This window comes from Pyrus communis, chromosome 6 (assembly GCF_963583255.1).
Source record: "Pyrus communis chromosome 6, drPyrComm1.1, whole genome shotgun sequence".
Lineage (NCBI taxonomy): Eukaryota > Viridiplantae > Streptophyta > Magnoliopsida > Rosales > Rosaceae > Pyrus > Pyrus communis.
In genome coordinates this window covers 19,722,513-19,742,574 of record NC_084808.1, presented here as the reverse complement: position 1 = coordinate 19,742,574, position 20,062 = coordinate 19,722,513, and the positions used below count along the sequence as shown (strand labels likewise).

Below are 20,062 nucleotides of genomic sequence, written 5' to 3'. Positions count from 1 at the left end.
AAATATTAAAAAAAAATTATACTTAAATAAAACCCATGATTTGTCATTACTCATATTAATGACATTTTACATACAAAAAATTGGTAATTTTTATACGATACATTTTACATACAAAAAGTTGGTACATTTTATACAAAGAAAAGTGATACGTTTTATATAATGGGTACATTTCATATATATAAAAAAAAAAAAAAACAATGGGCACATTTTACACAAAGGAGATGGTACTTACAAAAAAAAAGTTATTAATAAATTATGGGTCCAAATAAAAGGTCAAAAAAATATGAGTAAAAATAAAATTTTGAAAAATATGGACACAAAAAGAATTTAAATTTAATATATATGTATAAACTAAAACTGAATAGAAAATTGGCACAATTTAAAGAAAAAAAAAAAAAAGGTTGCAAATTAAAATGGGTACAAACTAAAAATAAAAATATATGATATAAAATTTAGCCATAAATATAAATATATCAAATCTAACGTTTCTAACACTAAATGAATAATTTAGAAATAAAATTTAATTATCTTGATATGTAAAATATTTTATTATTGAAATAATTAATGACGTTTATTAAAACCAAGGGACCTTGATTAAAAATTGAAAAGGAAGAAGGTTTCAATCAATGGAATTGAAAAAAAGAAGGATAACAACCTAATTTCTTTATATATATATTTCCACGAAAGTAGTAAATGACGAAGACCACGTATTTGTATTTGTAGGAACAAATCCATTTGTAAAGCACTTTTTTTTTTCAAAACTACATTAAGGGGAATTCGAAAACATGACATCAGATGCATAAACAAATTATCTTAATCAACTGAACTACAAACTACTTGTAAACACTTATCTTTATTTGCTAGATGGGTTAGGTCATGCAGGCTGAAATAAACAAATTCTCTTAACCAACTGAACTACAAGCTACTTGCAAGCACTTTTCTTTATTTGCTGGATGGGTTAGGTCATGCATGTTGAAACCTAGCTAATAAACTAATTATTGAGCTGTTTGTTTAATATCCTTCAACCAACTGAATAAAAACCATTACATTTTAAAGTGGTTGATGACTAAACTAGTTGGTTTCATTGATAATATTTTTTATTGTTTTCAAACAAGTTATATAAGTGTAATTTCCGGACTTCATTTCTCACATTTTGCACTCATATATATATATATATTATTCATTTTTTTTTGTCAAATTTTATAATTATTAAATTAAATAAATTAAAGAATAATCAATAAACAAGTAATTGGAAGAGTGTCAGGAGATGAAAAAAAGGAGTATCACTGCTACCCGAATATATGGATAAAGGAGAAAGATCGTGATCGATCATAAAAAAGGACGAAAATCATGATATTACATATGCTATTTATATATCGAAATTAACCCAAATGATCTGTCTGCGTTATTCTTCCCAGAAAGCTTTAAGTTATATGTTCAGCACGTGGTTCTCACGTCTTCCTGTTTAATACACATTATTGGACAGTGGAGAAAAACTTTTCCACGACAAGAAAATGGTTTCCATTGAGTAGATAGACCCACAGCTTTTGGCCGAAGAAAAGGAGATAAAAATTATTCGATAGCACAACGAGTATGTGGAAGTATAATGCTACCATAAAATTATTTTATTATTACTATTCAACCATATTGTTAAAAATTGATACGGCCATAGTATATGTTATGTTGGAATCAAGAAACTCTCTCTCTCTAAACTCAGCTCCCCCTAGCGCCTGATACAAAGAGAAGAGGAACTAATTAAGGGGTCCGTCGAACTCCATAAACATGGAAGGCCTGAGTTTCTTTGTTGGAGTCATAGGTAATAAAAACTTTTTAATTTGCATTATTAGGGATGCAATGCTGTATTTTAATTAATTAAGGTAATCCTCATGGTTTACTTTTTCATATATTGCAGGCAACATCATCTCAGTGCTAATGTTCCTTGCTCCTGTGTAAGAATATCTTAGTCATCTCATGTTAATTTCAAGCTTCAAATCCTTAAAAGAGCTAATTAGAGCTACAGATCCAATAAGCTTAGTTAGGGTTTCGAGCGATAGACACACGGTTTGTTATTAATTAATTATTAATGTATATATTTTTGTATGCAGTCCGACGTTTTGGAGAATCGTAAAACACCGATCGACGGAGGACTTTCAGAGCCTTCCTTATGTTTGCACACTGCTCAACTCCTCCCTGTGGACTTACTATGGAATCATTAAGCCCGGGGAATTGCTTGTGGCTACTGTCAATGGTTTTGGAGCTACTGTTGAGATTATCTACCTTTGTTTGTTTCTTAAATATGCCCCGGAAAAAATGAGGGTATGGCATGTTAATTTTGTTATCTATATCATTGAAAGAATAAACTTTGCAAATGCTTATAGGAAGTTGGACTATTTTCGATATTGCAAACTGATTTTATGATGAAAGCCCAACATTTTCATAGTTATTAGAAAAATGCTGGCTTGCCAAACTATAAATTTGAGTGGTCAAATAGTGATTTTTGCCTAAAATACGGTATATTAAGTTCGAATTATGTTACTATTTTAACTGACCATCTAGAATGATGTCTGTGTCTCGATTTTTCAGGTAAAAACTGCCATTTTGATTGGAACCTTGGATGTGGGTTTTCTAGCAGTAGCCATTTTAGCTACATGGTTGGCATTGCTGGGAGATACACGTATTGATGCAATAGGATTCATATGTGCAGGCTTGAATATCATCATGTACGGATCGCCTCTAGTTGCCATGGTAAGGAGACCTAAATTCTACCTTCTTTTTGTCATTCGACACCTAAATTATTCTTAATACGCCCCTATTTGTTTCAAATAATCTTCTTATCATATGATAATTAAATTAATTAAATATCATTTTGGTCGCAACTTCATTTTAAAAATATAATTCTAATACAAGGGTAACTTTCACTTTACTACTCTAAAGTATCGTGGTTTTCAAATTTTTATAAATCAAGTTTCTTTCATTCCAGTCTCATACCTAAAGTGAGGGTTGTGGGACCCTTTAATACTTTTGGTAGGCTTTCCGTCAAAACTTTTGTTAAGGCAGGATGTGGCGCTCACGTGGATAATGACTAGGCACCAGATGTCGATTTGGCTCAACCTAAACATTAAAAAATTAAAAGAACTAAACTAAAATACTCTTTGAAACCCTCTTGCCCCAAGCAAAGAAACCCTCCTCTTTGCCACCACCAATCCCACCTCAGTGACCAAGCATCTCTAGCGCTTCCACAACTCCAGCTTTCCCGCCCACAACGGCGACGTTTTGCGCCCACCACCACCTCAACTGGACCTAAACCTAGAGCTTTTCCGCCAACAACTCCTGCTACAAAATCTCGATTGGGAACCACCATGTAAGGTCTACCTCCTACCCATGTCCTCCACCTCTGACCGATTGAGTCCAAACTTCCCCCGTCACCAATTGTAACATCCCACATCGACCAACAGATAGGGGGTGATATGCCTTTTATGTACATGCCGACCTTCTTATAGCACGAAGCCTTTTGGGAGCTCACTAGCTTCAGAGTTCATCGGAACTCCGAAGTTAAGCAAGTTCGCACGAGAGCAATTCCAGGATGGGTGATCCACTGGGAAGTTCTCGTGCAAGTTCCCAGAAACAAAACTGTGAGGGCGTGGTCGGGGCCCAAAGCAGACAATATTGTGCTACGACGGAGATGAGACTGGGATGTGACAGAATGGTATCAAAACCACTATGCCGTGTGGTTCGAGTGTGCCGACGAGGACGTTAGGTCCCTAAGGGGGGTGGATTGTAACATCCCACATCGACCAACAGAGTGGGGGGTGATGTGCCTTTTATGTACATCTCCACCTCCATATAGCACGAGACATTTTGGGAGCTCACTGGTTTCAGAGTTCATCGGAACTCCGAAGTTAAGCGAGTTCGCGCGAGAACAATCCTAGGATGGGTGACCCACTGGGCAGTTCTCGTGTAAGTTCCCAGAAACAAAACCGTGAGGGCGTGGTTGGGGCCCAAAGCGGACAATATCGTGCTATGACAGAGATGAGACTGGGATGTGACACCATTCCCTCAAGCTCTCCCCCTATCCCCCCTTTTTCACCCACCACGTCGTCCCCTTCCTCTCCCGAACCCTTTGCTGCACACTTCTCTATCGTTCTCGCACACTTAACAGTTTGCCATTTTTGTTCATCTATATGTATTTTGACCCAAAAGAAAATAAAATTGAATGAAAAAAATTTAAATTTGGTGTTTGATGAATCAATCAATCCAACAACTTATTCTTATTGGTACTCTTTGGTGACGCCACACTAACACCACCATTTGCAGGAGAAAAAAGACCCAAAATTAGACCCCAAAAAGCTTTGGTTTCAATACATACGCCTCTTTGCCGCCATATTTCACCAGTGAGGCCTTCTCGTTGAGTCCAAATGGTAAAGCCATGACGATGATCTGCTTGGGATGAATTTGGAGTTGAATTAAATGAGTTTTGATGTTTTCTTCTCCTTTTGGGTTTAAAATATATCTAAAGGGGATTAACTTTTTTTTTTTTTTAATGTCCATGTGGGGCCAAAGTGACAAGTAGATGCACATCCATCGTCCACGTGGGAGCCACATTACACCTTAACGGAGCTACTGACGGAAGTATGAATCTGAGAGAAAAACGTAACTTTAGGTATGAGACTAGGATAAAAAAAAATACTTCATGTATGAAAGTTTTAAATAATTTCATGTGCATTAAAAATTTGGAAAAACTTGAAATAAGTCCAAAATTTTAAGCCAATATATTAAAAATAGTCCATTTATTAAAATAAGTCCAATCCCTTCAGTTTAGAATTATTTGTTATCAATAATTATCTCTTTAATGATAAGAGTTACGATAAAAATTAAATTTCTTCCTAATCACCTCTTTAATCATTTCTTTTTATTTCTTTTTCTTTTTGTTATTTCTTGTTCTTCTTTCCCTTGTTCTAAACCCCCGTCTATTTTTAATTTTTGTAATAATCTATATCACAAGTTAATTTAATTTATTTACCTATATGACAGATTATTTTTATAATCAATCTATATCACAGATTAATATGTCTTGTGGGTATATTATACTTTTGTACTTTTTAGTTAGGTTTCACTTCTCGCTTATAGGTATAATATATAGTTATGTATCTGTTGCTTCAGTTAGTATGTTCACTAGATGGATTTATGTTAGTATATTAAGTTTTGGTTAGAAGATAATAAGTAGATTTGTTAGCATTAGAAGATGCATAAAATTAAACATTTTAATTTATGTCTAATATTTTTAAAAAATATATAAAATGAATATAAAAAAATAAAAGTGGAGAAAACATAATACTGGATTTAACCTAATAGTTATGTTGATTTTTAGGATTCAAATCTAGATGCCCCTACCACTTAGTATTACGGTCTAGTGGTATTCCTCTTTTTTTGTAAGTGAGAGGTCTTAGGTTCGATTATCGCTAAAGACAAATTTGAACCACATTGTGAGGTTTAACTTACTCCCCTCCTCCTTAGTGTAGATAATATTGTTTGTTAAAACAAAAAAAAATCTAAATGGCCCTAAAACTATTTAAATAATGAAATGGAAGTGTTATTAGCATTACAAAAATCTCATTCCACACTCCTCACAAGTGTATTTTTCTTTCCTAATATAGAAAGTTTGGAGTGTAGAATGAGATTTTGGGAGTGCTAATAACAATTCCCTAATAAAAATACAGTTTTTATTTTTATATGATTAAAAACTTAAAAAATGATTCTCTTCATTTGTAAGTGAGATGTCTTAGGTTCGAAAGTGAACTATATTATTACTAACTCATTGTGAGGTTAAACTCACCCACTCTCCTTAGTATAAATAATGAAGATAATATGTTCATCTTCTTCCCTCCCAATTAACCACAACCACACCCAAATCCCTTATCACACCTGCACAATCTCAAATTCCATCTTTTTGAAATGTGCTGGCACATTCTTCGACGACATCGTTTTGATCTAAGATTTGTTTTAAAATTGCTTCGTCTTCCTCCCCTTGACCTGGCCCGCCGCTGCTGCTTTGTTTTTGCCCTTCCTTATAAAACGGTTTTAGGCAATCTAAGTGGGCAAAATGGGGCGTCATTGAAGGGGGTTTTCGAGGGCAGGATGGGTACCTTCCCACCCCACCCAATTATCTTGTTGATTTTGTTGCTGAACAAGGGCTAGGCCAAAGGGCTCATGGGCCCTATGGAATCTGAAAGGGCCAAATGGCCAGAGGGCTGGCCCAATCTAGCCAACCAGCTAGCCTCGAGCTAGGCCAAGCATTCCTGTTGGATATAACCGATAGGAATTCTAGGCCAAATTTCAAATGCAACGGCTAGCTGACGTCAGCTAGCCGTTATTTATTTACAGTTTTATTTATTTATTTTTTTTTTACACAATTTTTTTTCCTATAACTTCTATTTTTTTTTTCTCTATAACTTCCTATAACTTCTATTTTACAAAATTTGTTTTTTATTTTTTCTAAATTATATTTTTTTTTTCCTATAAGTTCTATTTTACAAAATTTGAATTTAATTTAAGTTGTTGTTTTTAAATAATAAATTATGTTGTAGTTTTTTTTATAGTACTTAGCCGTTGGATTTAAATTTGAGTTTAAGTTGTAGTTTTTAAATAATAAATTATGTTTGACCCTATGACCCTTTGACCTTTGGTTGGAGACGGTTTTTTGTGGCAGGGCTAAAATGAGCCCTATGACCCTTTGACCCTCGGTTGGAGATGAAGGCAAATATGGGTCTGTACTGTTCATTAAAATATGGCCAGAGGGCTAAAACGAGCCCTCTGGCCAACCTTTGGTTGGAGATGGTCTAAATAGGTTGTATTTGATCCCCTGAAGGTATCTACCTCCGAGGGAAATAGGTCCCAGTAGCAAGCGATCTTCATCAGCCTTCCGCTTCTCTTTGATTGGCTCAGGTTACCAAAAAGTTCATCCGGTGAATGGCAAATTCACTTTTGAGAATAAAAAAAATGTTTAAGTCCCATTAACAGAACTTACTGTTCATTAAAATATGGCCAGAGGGCTAAAACGAGCCATCTGACCAACCTTTGGTTGGAGATGGTCTAAATAGGTTGTATTTGATCCCCTGAAGGTATCTACCTCCGAGGGAAATAGGTCCCAGTAGCAAGCGATCTTCATCAGCCTTCCGCTTCTCTTTGATTGGCTCAGGTTACCAAAAAGTTCATCCGGTGAATGGCAAATTCACTTTTGAGAATAAAAAAAATGTTTAAGTCCCATTAACAGAACTTTTGACAAAGTTATGATAATCGAACCTATTTGATAAAATTCATCAGCACATAATAGAACTTTTGACAAAGTTATGATAAAATTATCACATTATTTTGCGACACCTATTTTTAAGAATTACATAACTCGAACTTCAATTTCAAAATCATCTTAACGTGATAGGATAATTTGTTTTTTTAAATGTGGTTCAAATTTACCTTTAACGATAATCGAACCTAAGACCTCTCACTTACAAGTGAAGATGAATACCACTAAACCGTAGTACTAAGTGACGATGTGATAGGTTAATTTTAAAAAATGAAGTATAACGAACCACTCCTGGTACTATTCACTTTTAACATTAAAGACATTTTTATTCTAAAAATTTACTCCTAATACTATTCACTTACAACACATTTTTATCATTTTAGTTAAAACTCAAAAAATTCAAACACTTTTCATTAGTTTTCTATTTCAAAAAACCTTTATATCATAAGCCCTTTCTTTTCGTGCACTCTACTTTTTGTTGAAAATCTTGATACCTAAGTCCCATTGTGCAATGTTGAAAAATTTATAATTTTTTTAATAAAGTGTAGTTGTTGACTTCTTGGTGGTAGCTAGCTGTTCGCAGAACGGCCATTCACATATAGGGCGCACATCTGCCATTCATATATACGGTTGCATATATAGGACATTTCATTGTCACAACAAAATATACTTTAAAAAAAAAAAACCAGTTGGCAGTTTTGTCATAACAATATATATTTTAGATGCCGAAAATAATTTAATAGGTATTTCAGCCTCCATTATATAATATACTTATATTGTCGTGTAACAAGATATACTTATATTTCAACCTCCAACTCAAAAAGTGTTGTGTAACAAAATATAATTATGTTGCCAAATTTGAAATTTGAATAATTTACCAAATCAGTGCAAAAATATGTGGTTTAGACTTCACAGTTTAGCAATGCAAGTATCTGTTTCACAATTAAAATTTGATGAGAGAATATCATGTAATATAGATGGCAGTTTACCCCACTTACGGAATAGAATTATGCTTATGTATTGTGGTGCATGTTCGATCTCTATCGATTCATTTTCTCCTTAATAACTAACAATTTAACCCACTAATGTTTATTTTTCAAAAAAAAAAAAAAAAAAAAAGGACATGCACTAAGCAGATGCTTAGCCAAACAGCAACTATTTGTTGACGAATAAGTGATGTATAATTATATATTTACCATATTTATAGATTTTCGTTACATCTTCAAAATAAGTTGATGAATAAATGCAATATAAATACATTTAAATATTTAACTAATAAAGCCAAAGAGCAAAATATGTTAGAACATTTGTCATTACATCCAAGCTCCCCTCCTATATTTGCTTGTATCAAAAATAGAACGTCCGGACCAGATTCTACCTTTGCTAGGAAAGTGACTGTATGTGGCCCTAAGCTATAACGTATCACCTGCCATATTTGGCCTATATTGCTTCATGCAGGTTTGGAAAATAAGTCATGCATTATTTGATGCTTCATGCTCCTCTTTATATGGCGTGACATGATTCATGAAATTCAGATAGATGAACATGTTACGAAAATTCTCTTTGCTCCAATGTAATTTATACACGAAAATTTTCAACTATTAGACTTTTTGTCGTTAGATTTTTTACTGAGTATCTGGCGGTTAAATCTTTAATGTATATGTACGTCAGACATACTAGAACTCCTAACATATCATATTGTTTGTATTATGTTCAGAAAACAGTGGTAACAACCAAGAGTGTGGAGTACATGCCATTCTTCCTCTCATTTTTCTTTTTCCTCAACGGAGGGGTGTGGACATTTTATGCTTGGCTCTTTCAAGATGTTTTCCTTGGGGTAAATATATATCCTTTTTCTTTTATAAATAAAAAAAAATTAATCCATAATTTGTATCCCTCCTCCCCAGTTAAGTGAAGTAATCTTTGAAAGTATGTGATGATCGATATATATATGTGGGTTTGTGCATGCATGGTTGTACGTAGGTACCTAACGGGATAGGATTTCTTCTGGGAACGACGCAGCTAGTGTTATATGCGATATACAGAAATGCAAAACCATCCAATCAAATTTCAGATGGCGAACAGTTGGAAGAAGGAAGGCAACATGAACCCCTTCTCTCATCCTCTGATGCTACTTAGTTAATTACCTAATTAAGCTCTAACGTTCCGAAGTCATCGGTTTGGAGTGGCGGAGCCAGACATGACGAGGAGGAATGCCTGCACTAGGAAGGGGAGGGGGAAACTGAGCAGAAATGGGGAGAGGAATGTGGAACTTGGGAGAAAATGGGGCCCTTTCGTTCTTGATATCTCTTTTCAAATTTCCTTCCTAATTTACGACAAAGTCAAGTTTCATACAAGTGTGTTCTGTGAGCTAAATATTTAAGTATATAGGTTAGGTACCTGTTGATGTATTAAATCTTTGTGATTGAAAAGGGGAGAGAGTTATATGATTGCGAGATTGCTGCATAATTATGTAAGGGTTTTGTAACATAATTGTTTCTTCATGTAATTTGTTTTTGGATATTCAACACATAGGATCACAACAATACGACACGCCTTAAACAATAGTAAATAGAAAAGAAATCTTATGAACCTGAGGAGGAAGATATGGTCGGTAAGTTACTGAAGAAGGCAGTCCATTCAACACATAGAATCACAAGAATATGAAAAACAAAAACCTTAAAAATAATGGATAAGGGTTTTTATCACCGTTAGTCTTTGAAATTTGACATTTCAATCATAATAGTCCCTAAAATAGTAAATTCATCAATTTAGTCCCTGAAAATGTGTCATGCAAACCAATTTGGTCCTTCCGTTGTCTTACCATTGAAATTTATGTTAAGTGTTGGTGTGGTACACGAATTGGTCCTCCATATCCAATCATATGATGCCACGTGAATTAACTATACAAATATACTTTTGAAGAGTTAAAATTAAAGAGCTTTACAAAAACACAAAATACAGTTTATAGAACTTTGCTAGTTTTAAATCATTTCAAAAAGAGACAAAGGCCCAAACCCCATCAACCTACCACAAAACTAGTAAAATTTCAGCCATGCCCCCTAAGAGCAAGTCCACCCCTAAAAAAATGCGCCAGCATCCAACCTATTTAATTCACTCAGTGAATAGTGATAGACGCCAATGAACAGTAATAGGCCAAATGCATCTCCACCCCTAACAAAGAATAGCCTAGTCAATTTTATTAAGATATTATTATTTTTATTATAAAATAATAATAAAAATATTATGCTCGGGCCTGTTCACCATCCCCACCCTTTCATCTCAAGCCTTGTTTTCCCAGCCCCTTTATCCTCATAGTCACCGTCACATAGCTCAACAAGTCCTGGTCCAGCGGCAAGTGGACTTGTCGACGAAAGCAGTCTCGATCCTGGTCCACTACATTGGGTAAGAGCGTAGACGGTCGGATTCCACAGTGAAATTCCAAAAGTGAAAGTCTTGGGGTGGCATGGATGGGTGTGTGGATGATCTGGGTTGTTTGGGTGTCGTTCCTGGAGGTACAAGTCTGGTTTCTTATTTTGGGGTGAGATTTGATTGCGGCAAGGTGATGGATGAATGGTGTTATTGGGGTTTCTTATTTTGGTGGTGAATGCCCCTACGGCCAACACTGTCGTGGCCGCCAAGCACGGGATTACTCACGTCAGATGGCCCGGTTATTAGGTCTGTCGATTCTAGGCCGGTCTCTTGCCTGGCTTAAGCTGGGTGCCAGCCTATTAGGTTGGGGTGGAGTGATTTGGCTGGGGGTTAGCCTGTTTTGGGTGCTAGGTGCCGGGCAATCCACTCCCGGTGCACTTGCTCTAATAGACTTGTTACTTAACCAACCTAAAGTTACAAACTGACATCATTGTAAAAACTTCAAACTGATTTTAGATTCGTAAATATTTATGCACTCTGCAAGATCAGTTTTGCAATTCAATCACTTCTGTAAGATCAGTTTCAAAATTTTCTTCACTTCTACAAGATCAGTTTCAAAATTCTAGCATTTCTGCGAGATCAATTTCAAAACTTCATCATTTCTGCAAGATCAGTTTCAAATTCCTACACTTCTACAAGATCAGTTTCAAAATTCATGCATCCAAATCAATCAAAATCTCAAAAACAAATGTTTTCAAAAAAATACCAAAATAAATAGAAAATCTAAAATCTCAATCATTCTTAGAAAAAAAAAAACCTCAAAAATTTAGGGGACAATATGAAAAAGAAGAAAAAGAAGAGGAAGCAGGAGAGAGAGATAGGGAGTGAGAAAATCTGAAGAAGGCAGTCTTCTACTCTTAACAAATAGTGTTTTCTATAGAAAATCTTCCGCGAAATTTTATTGAAAAGTTCAAAATAATCTACTGCTACGTTTTTGTTTCTTCTACTCTCAACAAAGAATGTTTTCTGCTATCCATTAGGGGTTAACTCAAATAATGAAAATGTAACTGAATAAGGAATTGTTATTAACACTCCAAAAATCTCATTCTACACTCCTCACAAGTGTATTTTTCTTTCTAATTATAAAAAGTTTGAAGTAACAAATGAGGTTTTTGAAATGCTAATAACAATTCTCACTGAATAAGATGAGACATGCTAAATTGTTTGTGAAACCAACCCCATCGTAATTGGGCCTTGAGAGACCGTCATACATGAGGTTGGACTTCTTACTCGCAACCCAACCTCAGGAAACATTGGGCCCTAAGGTAATACAATCAATACCCATGAGGTCGACACATGCGGTCCGACCAATAAAAAGAAAGAAAAGGAGTCAATCACGCTAATAAGAGTACTTCGAGATCTTTAAAGATATTCAACAAGGGAATAATGTGCAAGTGGCTCTCTACCACAATGGTAGAAAGAAGTGTTACTTTTGCATCAAAGTGTGATTAAAAGTTGTTCATTTGATTGTATTATTAACGCATATTTGACCAAAGTGTAATTAAATTGTTCATATGATCATAAAATAATCATATCTATGCATTCTGGCGTGGGTTTGATCTTCACCGATCTCCCTCTTCCCAAACAACTAATAATTTAATCCACTATTGCTATCATTTGTTAAAAAAAAAAAAAAAAAATTGTACTACCAACAATGCATAATAATTACACTCGATGACTGGAAGCGCTTTTAAAAAAAATATTCTTAAAATCAATCCTTAATAATTACGTACTTCTTGCAAAATGTACTTGAAGTGCTTTTGAAACTCATAAATATTTTCTCTAAAAACGCATTTAATTATTTTAAAATATTTTCCAAACAAGCCAAAAGAAAGTTATGTTATCAGCCTTTCAAGCCCAACAACATTAGGAGTATATCTTTGAGACTTTCAGTTTCATTACACTAGCTGCTGCATTTACAATCGTGGTTTGTTAAACAATCTCAAAACTTGAAACTAAAAGCCCACGACTGTCGAGTGTGAAGCGAGGGATATGCATGCATGCCCTTCCCCAAACAAAGGCATTGCTTGCTGCTGCATTTGCTCAGCTGTACCACTTCAAATTAAACAAACATTAATGGGTAAATTACACTTTCATACCTCAGATTTGTGATCTATTTCAATTCCTTACAACATCTTCAAAACATTTCACTTTCATACCTTAAGTACTATTTCATTTCAAAATAATACATCCGTTACATTTTCCATCTATTAATCCGTTAAGTGCTGAAGTAGCTGCCACATTTGTGCCACGTGACTGCCAAATGTGTGCCAAGTGGCAAATTTTTTTTTTAAATTTAAAAAAAAAAACCTGAATCTTCAACACAAAAAAAAATTAAAAAAATAAAAAAAAAACAAACAAAAAAAAAATAAAAAACCTAGGAAACCCAGATCCCATCACCCCCTGATCAAAATCCCATTTGAATCTTCAACGAAAAAAATATAAAAACTTACAGATCCCCCCCCCCCCCCAACAAATTCATGTTTCCCATCTGCAACCCAGAAAAGGAGGGGAACAAAATATAAAAACCCATCCCAAAAATTCATAGAGGGTGAGGTGCGAGGGTGGGTGCGGAGGAGGACGTGGAGGATAGGTGCGGTGGGTTTGGGGAAGACGGGAGGGGGAAGAAAGGGGTGGGTTGCAAGGAAGGGGGGTCGGGGAAGATGAAGATGGGTTTTTTTTTTTTTTTTTTTTTCTCCTACTTCTTCTTCTTCTGGGTTGCAGGTTGGGTGGGGGATAGGGAGGGAAGACAAAGTGGGGGTTGCGTTTGTTTTGGGTTTTTTTTTTTTCTTCTTCTTCTTTTCTTTTAGAAGATTCAAGTTAAAAAAAAATAAAAATAAAAAAAAAAATAAATAAATTTGCCGCCTGGCACACATTTGGCAGCCACGTCAGCGCTTAACGGATCAATAGATGAAAAATGTAACGGAGGTATTATTTTCAAATAAAATAGTAATTAAGGTATGAAAGTGAAATGTTTTGAAAATGTTGTAAGGAATTGAAATAGACTTCAAACCTGAAGTATGAAAGTATAATTTACCCAACATTAATCAACAAAATTAATTTGTAAGCTTTTCTAATATAATGGTCCCCTTAAAGTCATGAATAACGACAACGGTTTTGTCTTATTTGTTACAAAATATTATTTGCTATCCTATGACCACTTTAGACTAGTAAACTAGTCTTAAGGGAAAAGGGAAAGGGCAAAGAAAAAAAGATAAAATAAAATATGGGGTTATTTTAAAGATAGGTTGGGTTGTTATTCGGTATTACGATCTGGTAGTATTCATTTTCATTTGTAGAAGTTTTAGGTTCGAATCACGTGGATGGAGAATTCGATACCAAATTAGGTTGCTCATTGTGTGGTTTAGTCGAACTCTTTCTTCTCTTAATGTAAAAATATATCACTGTACTAAAAAAATAATATTTTGGGTTGGAGCCTTAAGGTATATTTCGGTCAAGACACAGAAGAAGATTGAATGACAGACTCGGCATCTGAATAAATAAAATGGAAGGCGACGATGCTCGGATTGAGTAAAATAAACTCTCATCTCATTTGAGATTCTTCCTTCAACTCAACTGCATGCGGCAGTACACTCATCGGTTAGGTCAACTTTTGGGTGACTGGAGGAACATGATATACAACCAGGCTCGCAAGCTGTTTTCATGAGTGAGCCGGCCGGACAACTTAGGTGGTCTGATTGGCCGGACGTTAGAATTCATTTTAATTTTTTTCACACTCGGCCCTACGAGGTCTCACATGCGTGTGCAAATGTCCTTGTTAGCCCATCCTACAAAATAATTGAAAAATACATGAATGAAATCAGCTTTTCACACGGTGTGAAAATGTTCTGGTTAGACCACCTATCATATAGTGACGGGATACTTGAAAAATAAAAAAAGAAAGATGGTTCGGCAAAATGTACAATGTGTACAGTCTCAAGCTTGTCTCTAAATCATGTCATCGTTGTCATGTGGGTTTGCATGTGGTTCCAAAATGTATTCGTCACAAGGTCAAAAGCATCATCTGTTTTTATGCATATAAGGTCTAGTGGCAATCACCGGGGCCTATGTGTATGTGGAATTAAATTATGAAACAGTCCAACTAAATTGCACTTGCACCAAACAATCACATCGAAAGAACCCAATGCCAGCAGTTTTCCATCGATCTTACCGTTGCTACAAGGGATGGGTTGAAAAAACCGAAAATTGACAAAAAAGGGGACCGAAAATCGAACCGCAACCAAAAAAGAAGAACTGAACTGAAGTGGTTTGGTTTGGTTTGGTTTCAATTTTTGGGGTTCAAAAACCGAACCGAACCAAATAAATATATATTAATTTTATATAAAATTTTAAATATTATATATAATGGGTATTTATTTCCAAACTAATTCAAAACCCAAACTTCAAACCTTTCAAGTCCAAATAGAATGTTAGGCCTCCTATTAGAAAGTTAGAAACCCTAGCATACTAATTATTCCTTCTTTTCTTCTCCCCAGTCGTGCTCCTTCTGTCCATTTTTTTTTTCTTCTTTTTTTTTCCTCTCATGCTGCCACCTTCCTCTCTCCCATTTCACTCTTGCTTTTTTCTTCTTTTGTTCTCTCATCTCCCTCTCAACCATTTCTTTCCCTTTCTTTTTTTTTCTCCCCTGCTGCATCCTTCTTTATCCTATTGTCCAACTCATACCTTTGCCGAAGTCAGCCATGGCTTCCACCATCGTCGACAACAAGGTGGTTCTCGCTCGCCATTGTTGACATTCACCAAATCTAGCCACCTTTCACGGCAACTGTTTTGATGGACTTGTTCTCCTCAATCACTGAGCTTTGATCTGGAAGATTCGACTAAGTGTGATGCAAATTGTATATAATTCATGTCGATTTTATTCTTTGATATGGCATAATTTTGATAGATATGAGTGACTTGGGTTTGCAATTTTATTGATCTGGAATTTGGTCTTTTTAATTTTAAAACTTATGTTAGATTAGAATGGATTTGAAGTGTTATATTTTTAGCTAAAGATTTATTTTTCTTCGAGTTTCTTCGACTTTCATTGTATTCGGCACTATTTGTATTATTAAAAAAAAAAACCGAATCGAACTGAAACCAAACGGAACAAAAATCGAACAAAAAAAAAACCCACGAAAAACCAAACTGAACCGAATTGAATAGTAACTTCAATTCGGTTTTCGATTTCGACTAAAAACAAAACCGAACTCAGCCCTAGTTGCGACCAAAGGGTCATGTTTTCCTAATTATATTAGGGTTCACATGATTCATGTCTTTCTTCGCAAGGAGATACGTACGTTAACAGCCAATGATCGTCAATCTAGGTCATTAGACTTCATTTAGTTCAACAAATCTTGAGCTCAAAATTCATAATTGTCCAACGGGAATGACCATATTTGATCCAATATATGCCACCTTTTTCTCACTCTGTCGAACCAATAATTCATAAAATAAAGAAGGTAGTGCATGCGTAGTTATTCAATAGCGAATTTAAGTATAACTGAGGAAAAGAAAAAAAAAAGTATAACTCTCAAATGATCAAAAATCAAATTGGTATGAAAGTTTAGACATGTTTGATAATCATTTCAGTTTATCTAAAAATTAAAAGTAGGTTCTCATTGTTTTTCACCAAGAACGATCGAGTGATATTTCATTAGGCCTCGTTTGGCATGTCGTATAAAGGATCAGATAGTATAAGTAATACGGTAGAAGTTGTTTGGTGCTCATATGTACTAATTAAGCACCGGATAAATTAAACTGGTCCCACCATTTTAATACCCCTCAAACCTGCTAAGTTATACTCCCCAAAACCTCAGTATAATTTAGTCGAGTCAGAAATTCAACCTCTCTGCTCGCATCGCAAAACCTCATCCAAGTATTCCTTCTCTTTTTCTCCCTCCTCACCTCCAATCAACATCATACAAACAGAAAATCAGAGGTTGCAAATTAAACCCAGGCCATGCCGTCCCTATTCAGACATCCATGGTGGCAGATCGAACTTGAACAGAATCGTCTTCGCCACCTGAATCAACTCATTCTGAGAACCCGCATCATCGCCGCCCATGACCCACTGCTTCTCTATAACTGTTCGCACCATCATCTTGCACTCGAGTTTGCCACTGTTATTGTATCTTGAAACGAGATCCCATGGTTGCGAACTGTTGCTGCCTTGAACACTGCACGAACCCAAACCCAGAATGCACAAAATCCATTATGTCACCCCTACATCGTACCAGACCCGATTGCTTTGAACCATCACAGACCACTGGGGACAAACGCTGCCAGAGAAAAATCTTTAATTTACCCCTCTTTTTTTTTTTCAAATTAGGTTTTGCTCTAATTTGGGGGCTTTTCATTTGCTTCCTATCGTGAAGATAGGATTTGCTTCTTGTCAAATTTTTTTTTTTTTTAATTCAATTCAGTGCCAAACATAGTATAAATAATCCAGTCATTAGTCCAACATTGCACCAAATGTTCGATTAATTTTGGCAGTAGTATCAGATGACTATTTATCATATTTGATTGAAATAGTCAGTGCAATTCGAGCTGCCAAACGAAACTTTAATTCTCAAGGAGATTATTGTTGTAACTTCTTATTTTTCTTTGTTAATATATATATATATATATATATATATATATATATATATATATTTCATTGATCCTCACAATAAATACAGATGTGCCAAATTGGTACATTACTCTAGTGACTAAAATTTATTTGGAGTGGATTATCACAGATAAAAATTTTGAGTAAGCTCCTCTATGGAAATTCAAACATAAAAAATGTCACCAGTACAGTCGTATCAGAAAAACCAATAGGTCTATATCGGCAACACACTGGTCATCGTAGAGGTGCGAGATCCCATAAGAGAAGCTTTAGTGTAGGAAAGGCCCCCAGGGCAACTGCCTATTGAATCTCATCCAGTGAACATTAAATGAATAGTAATTGTCTTTTGTATCTCCACCCCTAAACTTAATAGCCATGGCAATATGCAATAAAATATTAGTATTTTTTAATTAGGAAAACTAATAAAAAGGGCTTAAAAACTTTGAGTTTTAACGACAAGGACAAAATAAAGGGTAAAGTGAATAGTACCATGATTGAATTTTTAGTATAAAAATATGGTTTTTCATTAAAGTGAACAGTACCAGGAGCTTTTCGTTAAAGTTCCCTTTTTTTATTTTATAAAATAATAAAAAATAATTTTATTTAAAATTTCGGATATGATTTTTAATCGGTCTCGTTGTACCACGTTTCATTAAATAAGAAATTACAACCCAAAGTATTTGAGAAAATATAAAATTGTGGTGTAAGGTGGAAGATAATGATAAGATATTTAAGGAAAAATTAATTTTTTTTCGGATTTTTTTTATTAATTGTTTACATTTTATTAATTGTTTATTTATTTTTTTACATTTTTAATTAATTTTTAACATTTTTATTATTTTTTTATTGTTTTTTACATTTTTTTATTAATTTTTTACTTTTTTATTAATTTTATAATGTGGTTGACATCATCCTGACGTCAGCCTTGCATCAACTTGCCCTAAGGCACTTGGGCCTGCATTTCGAGCCCACCCTCTCACTCGGGCCCCCCCTCAATCCAATCGCCCGCATGGGTTGGATTAAGGAGCTAGGGCAATTGGATGGAAAAAGCAGCCGGTCCACCGAGCTACTACAAATGCTAGACTTGCTCTAAAGAAAAGACAAGACCACATAAATCATCTCTTAATGGTGAAGGCCACATCTAGCTATAGCATAAGCACGGCCATAACACTTGCTAGGAGAGACGATAAAACAATTACACTATCTACTTCGAGAAGGGAACTACTGATCAACTCTTCTTTGTGAAGGACAAGGACACCCTAACAAGGCCACATGAAAACCGCTCTAGTCACTGCCATATCAAGGCTACAAAACACTGATGCACACACGTATGTAGTGTTACAAGTTCATTCTATTTAACATCTCAAAATTCAGACTTACCAATATTGTGAAGAAAAACATACAAGATTAATTGTATAATATGAGATCAAATAAACAAAAGCAGAAGTAGATTCGGATGTGAAGAGTAAGATACAAGATTTAACTGTACAATATATATATATATATATATGTATATGTATATATGTATATGTATATGTATATATATGAGATCAAATTTCAAATCAAACAAAAGCAAAGGGCAGCTGGACTGGAGTAAACGTACGGTAACTTGTACTATGAAACACCATTCATGTGGTAAAAGCTCCGAAAGCTCATTGTCTACTGACAGTATTGTACAGAAGAAAAAAAAAAAAAAAAGTAAAAAAAAAGGGCAATATACAAATGCAGAAGAAACTCTAATTAATTAGATCGACATATAGTCGTGCATGGATCCACGTATGCAGGCGACGCCCAACTATAGAAATATGAGATTAATATTGATCGACCGATGTGGGATCCATATTCCCAAAACGTGAATAGTTGAGCGACTGACTGTCTTAAGACCTCACTAACAAACTTGATCAGTTGTCCATGCTAATCTTTGATTTGTCAACTTCACAAAACTTGTAGCCATCTACAAACGGGGACCGCAAATTTAATGAATCTCCCTTGGTAGATATGTTCGAGGGTATGAATCCCAAGTCGGCGAAAGAATAGGATAAAGTTTTATATAATAATTTAAATGATCTTGAACATTTTTCATATGTTGACGGTTAATATTAGATTTGATGTTCATGTTTTAAAATGATATTAGAGTCGGTTTATTTGCATTTTCCATATACATTAGTCCCACATCCCTCTTATGCGTGGTTGAGGGATATGATTGACATAAAATGGGAATGTCAAACAACGTGGAAGATTTAAAACAGAATAACAATGTGTTACCATCCTAGAAAATAAGTAACCAATTTCTTCTTGTTAGAAAATACACAAGAATTCCAAATGATAAAATTGACAAAAGTAAATATAACTTACATTAAGTTATTTAACTTCTAATTGCACGGAATTTTTTTTTGAAGAAATCTCACACACATCGGACTTTGTATGTGATAAAATGCAAATTAGAGAACAACTAATTTCTGTTTTAGTAGTTGTGAATTACTGGTTTATCTCCCTAAAATTTTGACAATTCAAACTCCTTGCAGCAAGAAGGGCAGGGTTTTGTCAAACAAATGTATCCAACAGGAGTGCAGGTTGTGTTTGAAGGGGATTCATGAATTACTATTGCTGCTTTGAGTTGCAAAGGAGAAGACACTTCTCCCCTTGGTCTTATCATCAACGATACTCGTGTTTTTCTTCAAGTTTCAGTCAGGAATTGGGAGACATCAAGAGGAAGTGTG

General features: G+C 34.9%; 1 protein-coding gene across 1 annotated transcript; it reads left to right on the top strand.

The window, feature by feature from the left end:
* Positions 1 to 1,657: 1,657 nt before the first annotated feature.
* On the top strand, positions 1,658 to 9,834 carry LOC137738342 (bidirectional sugar transporter SWEET17). The gene is made up of 6 exons (XM_068477980.1): positions 1,658 to 1,816; positions 1,913 to 1,949; positions 2,106 to 2,316; positions 2,584 to 2,745; positions 9,018 to 9,137; positions 9,284 to 9,834. Exons 1-6 carry the CDS (start codon positions 1,783 to 1,785, stop codon positions 9,437 to 9,439), a joined length of 720 nt encoding a protein of 239 aa, XP_068334081.1. The 5' UTR covers positions 1,658 to 1,782; the 3' UTR covers positions 9,440 to 9,834.
* Positions 9,835 to 20,062: the final 10,228 nt, after the last annotated feature.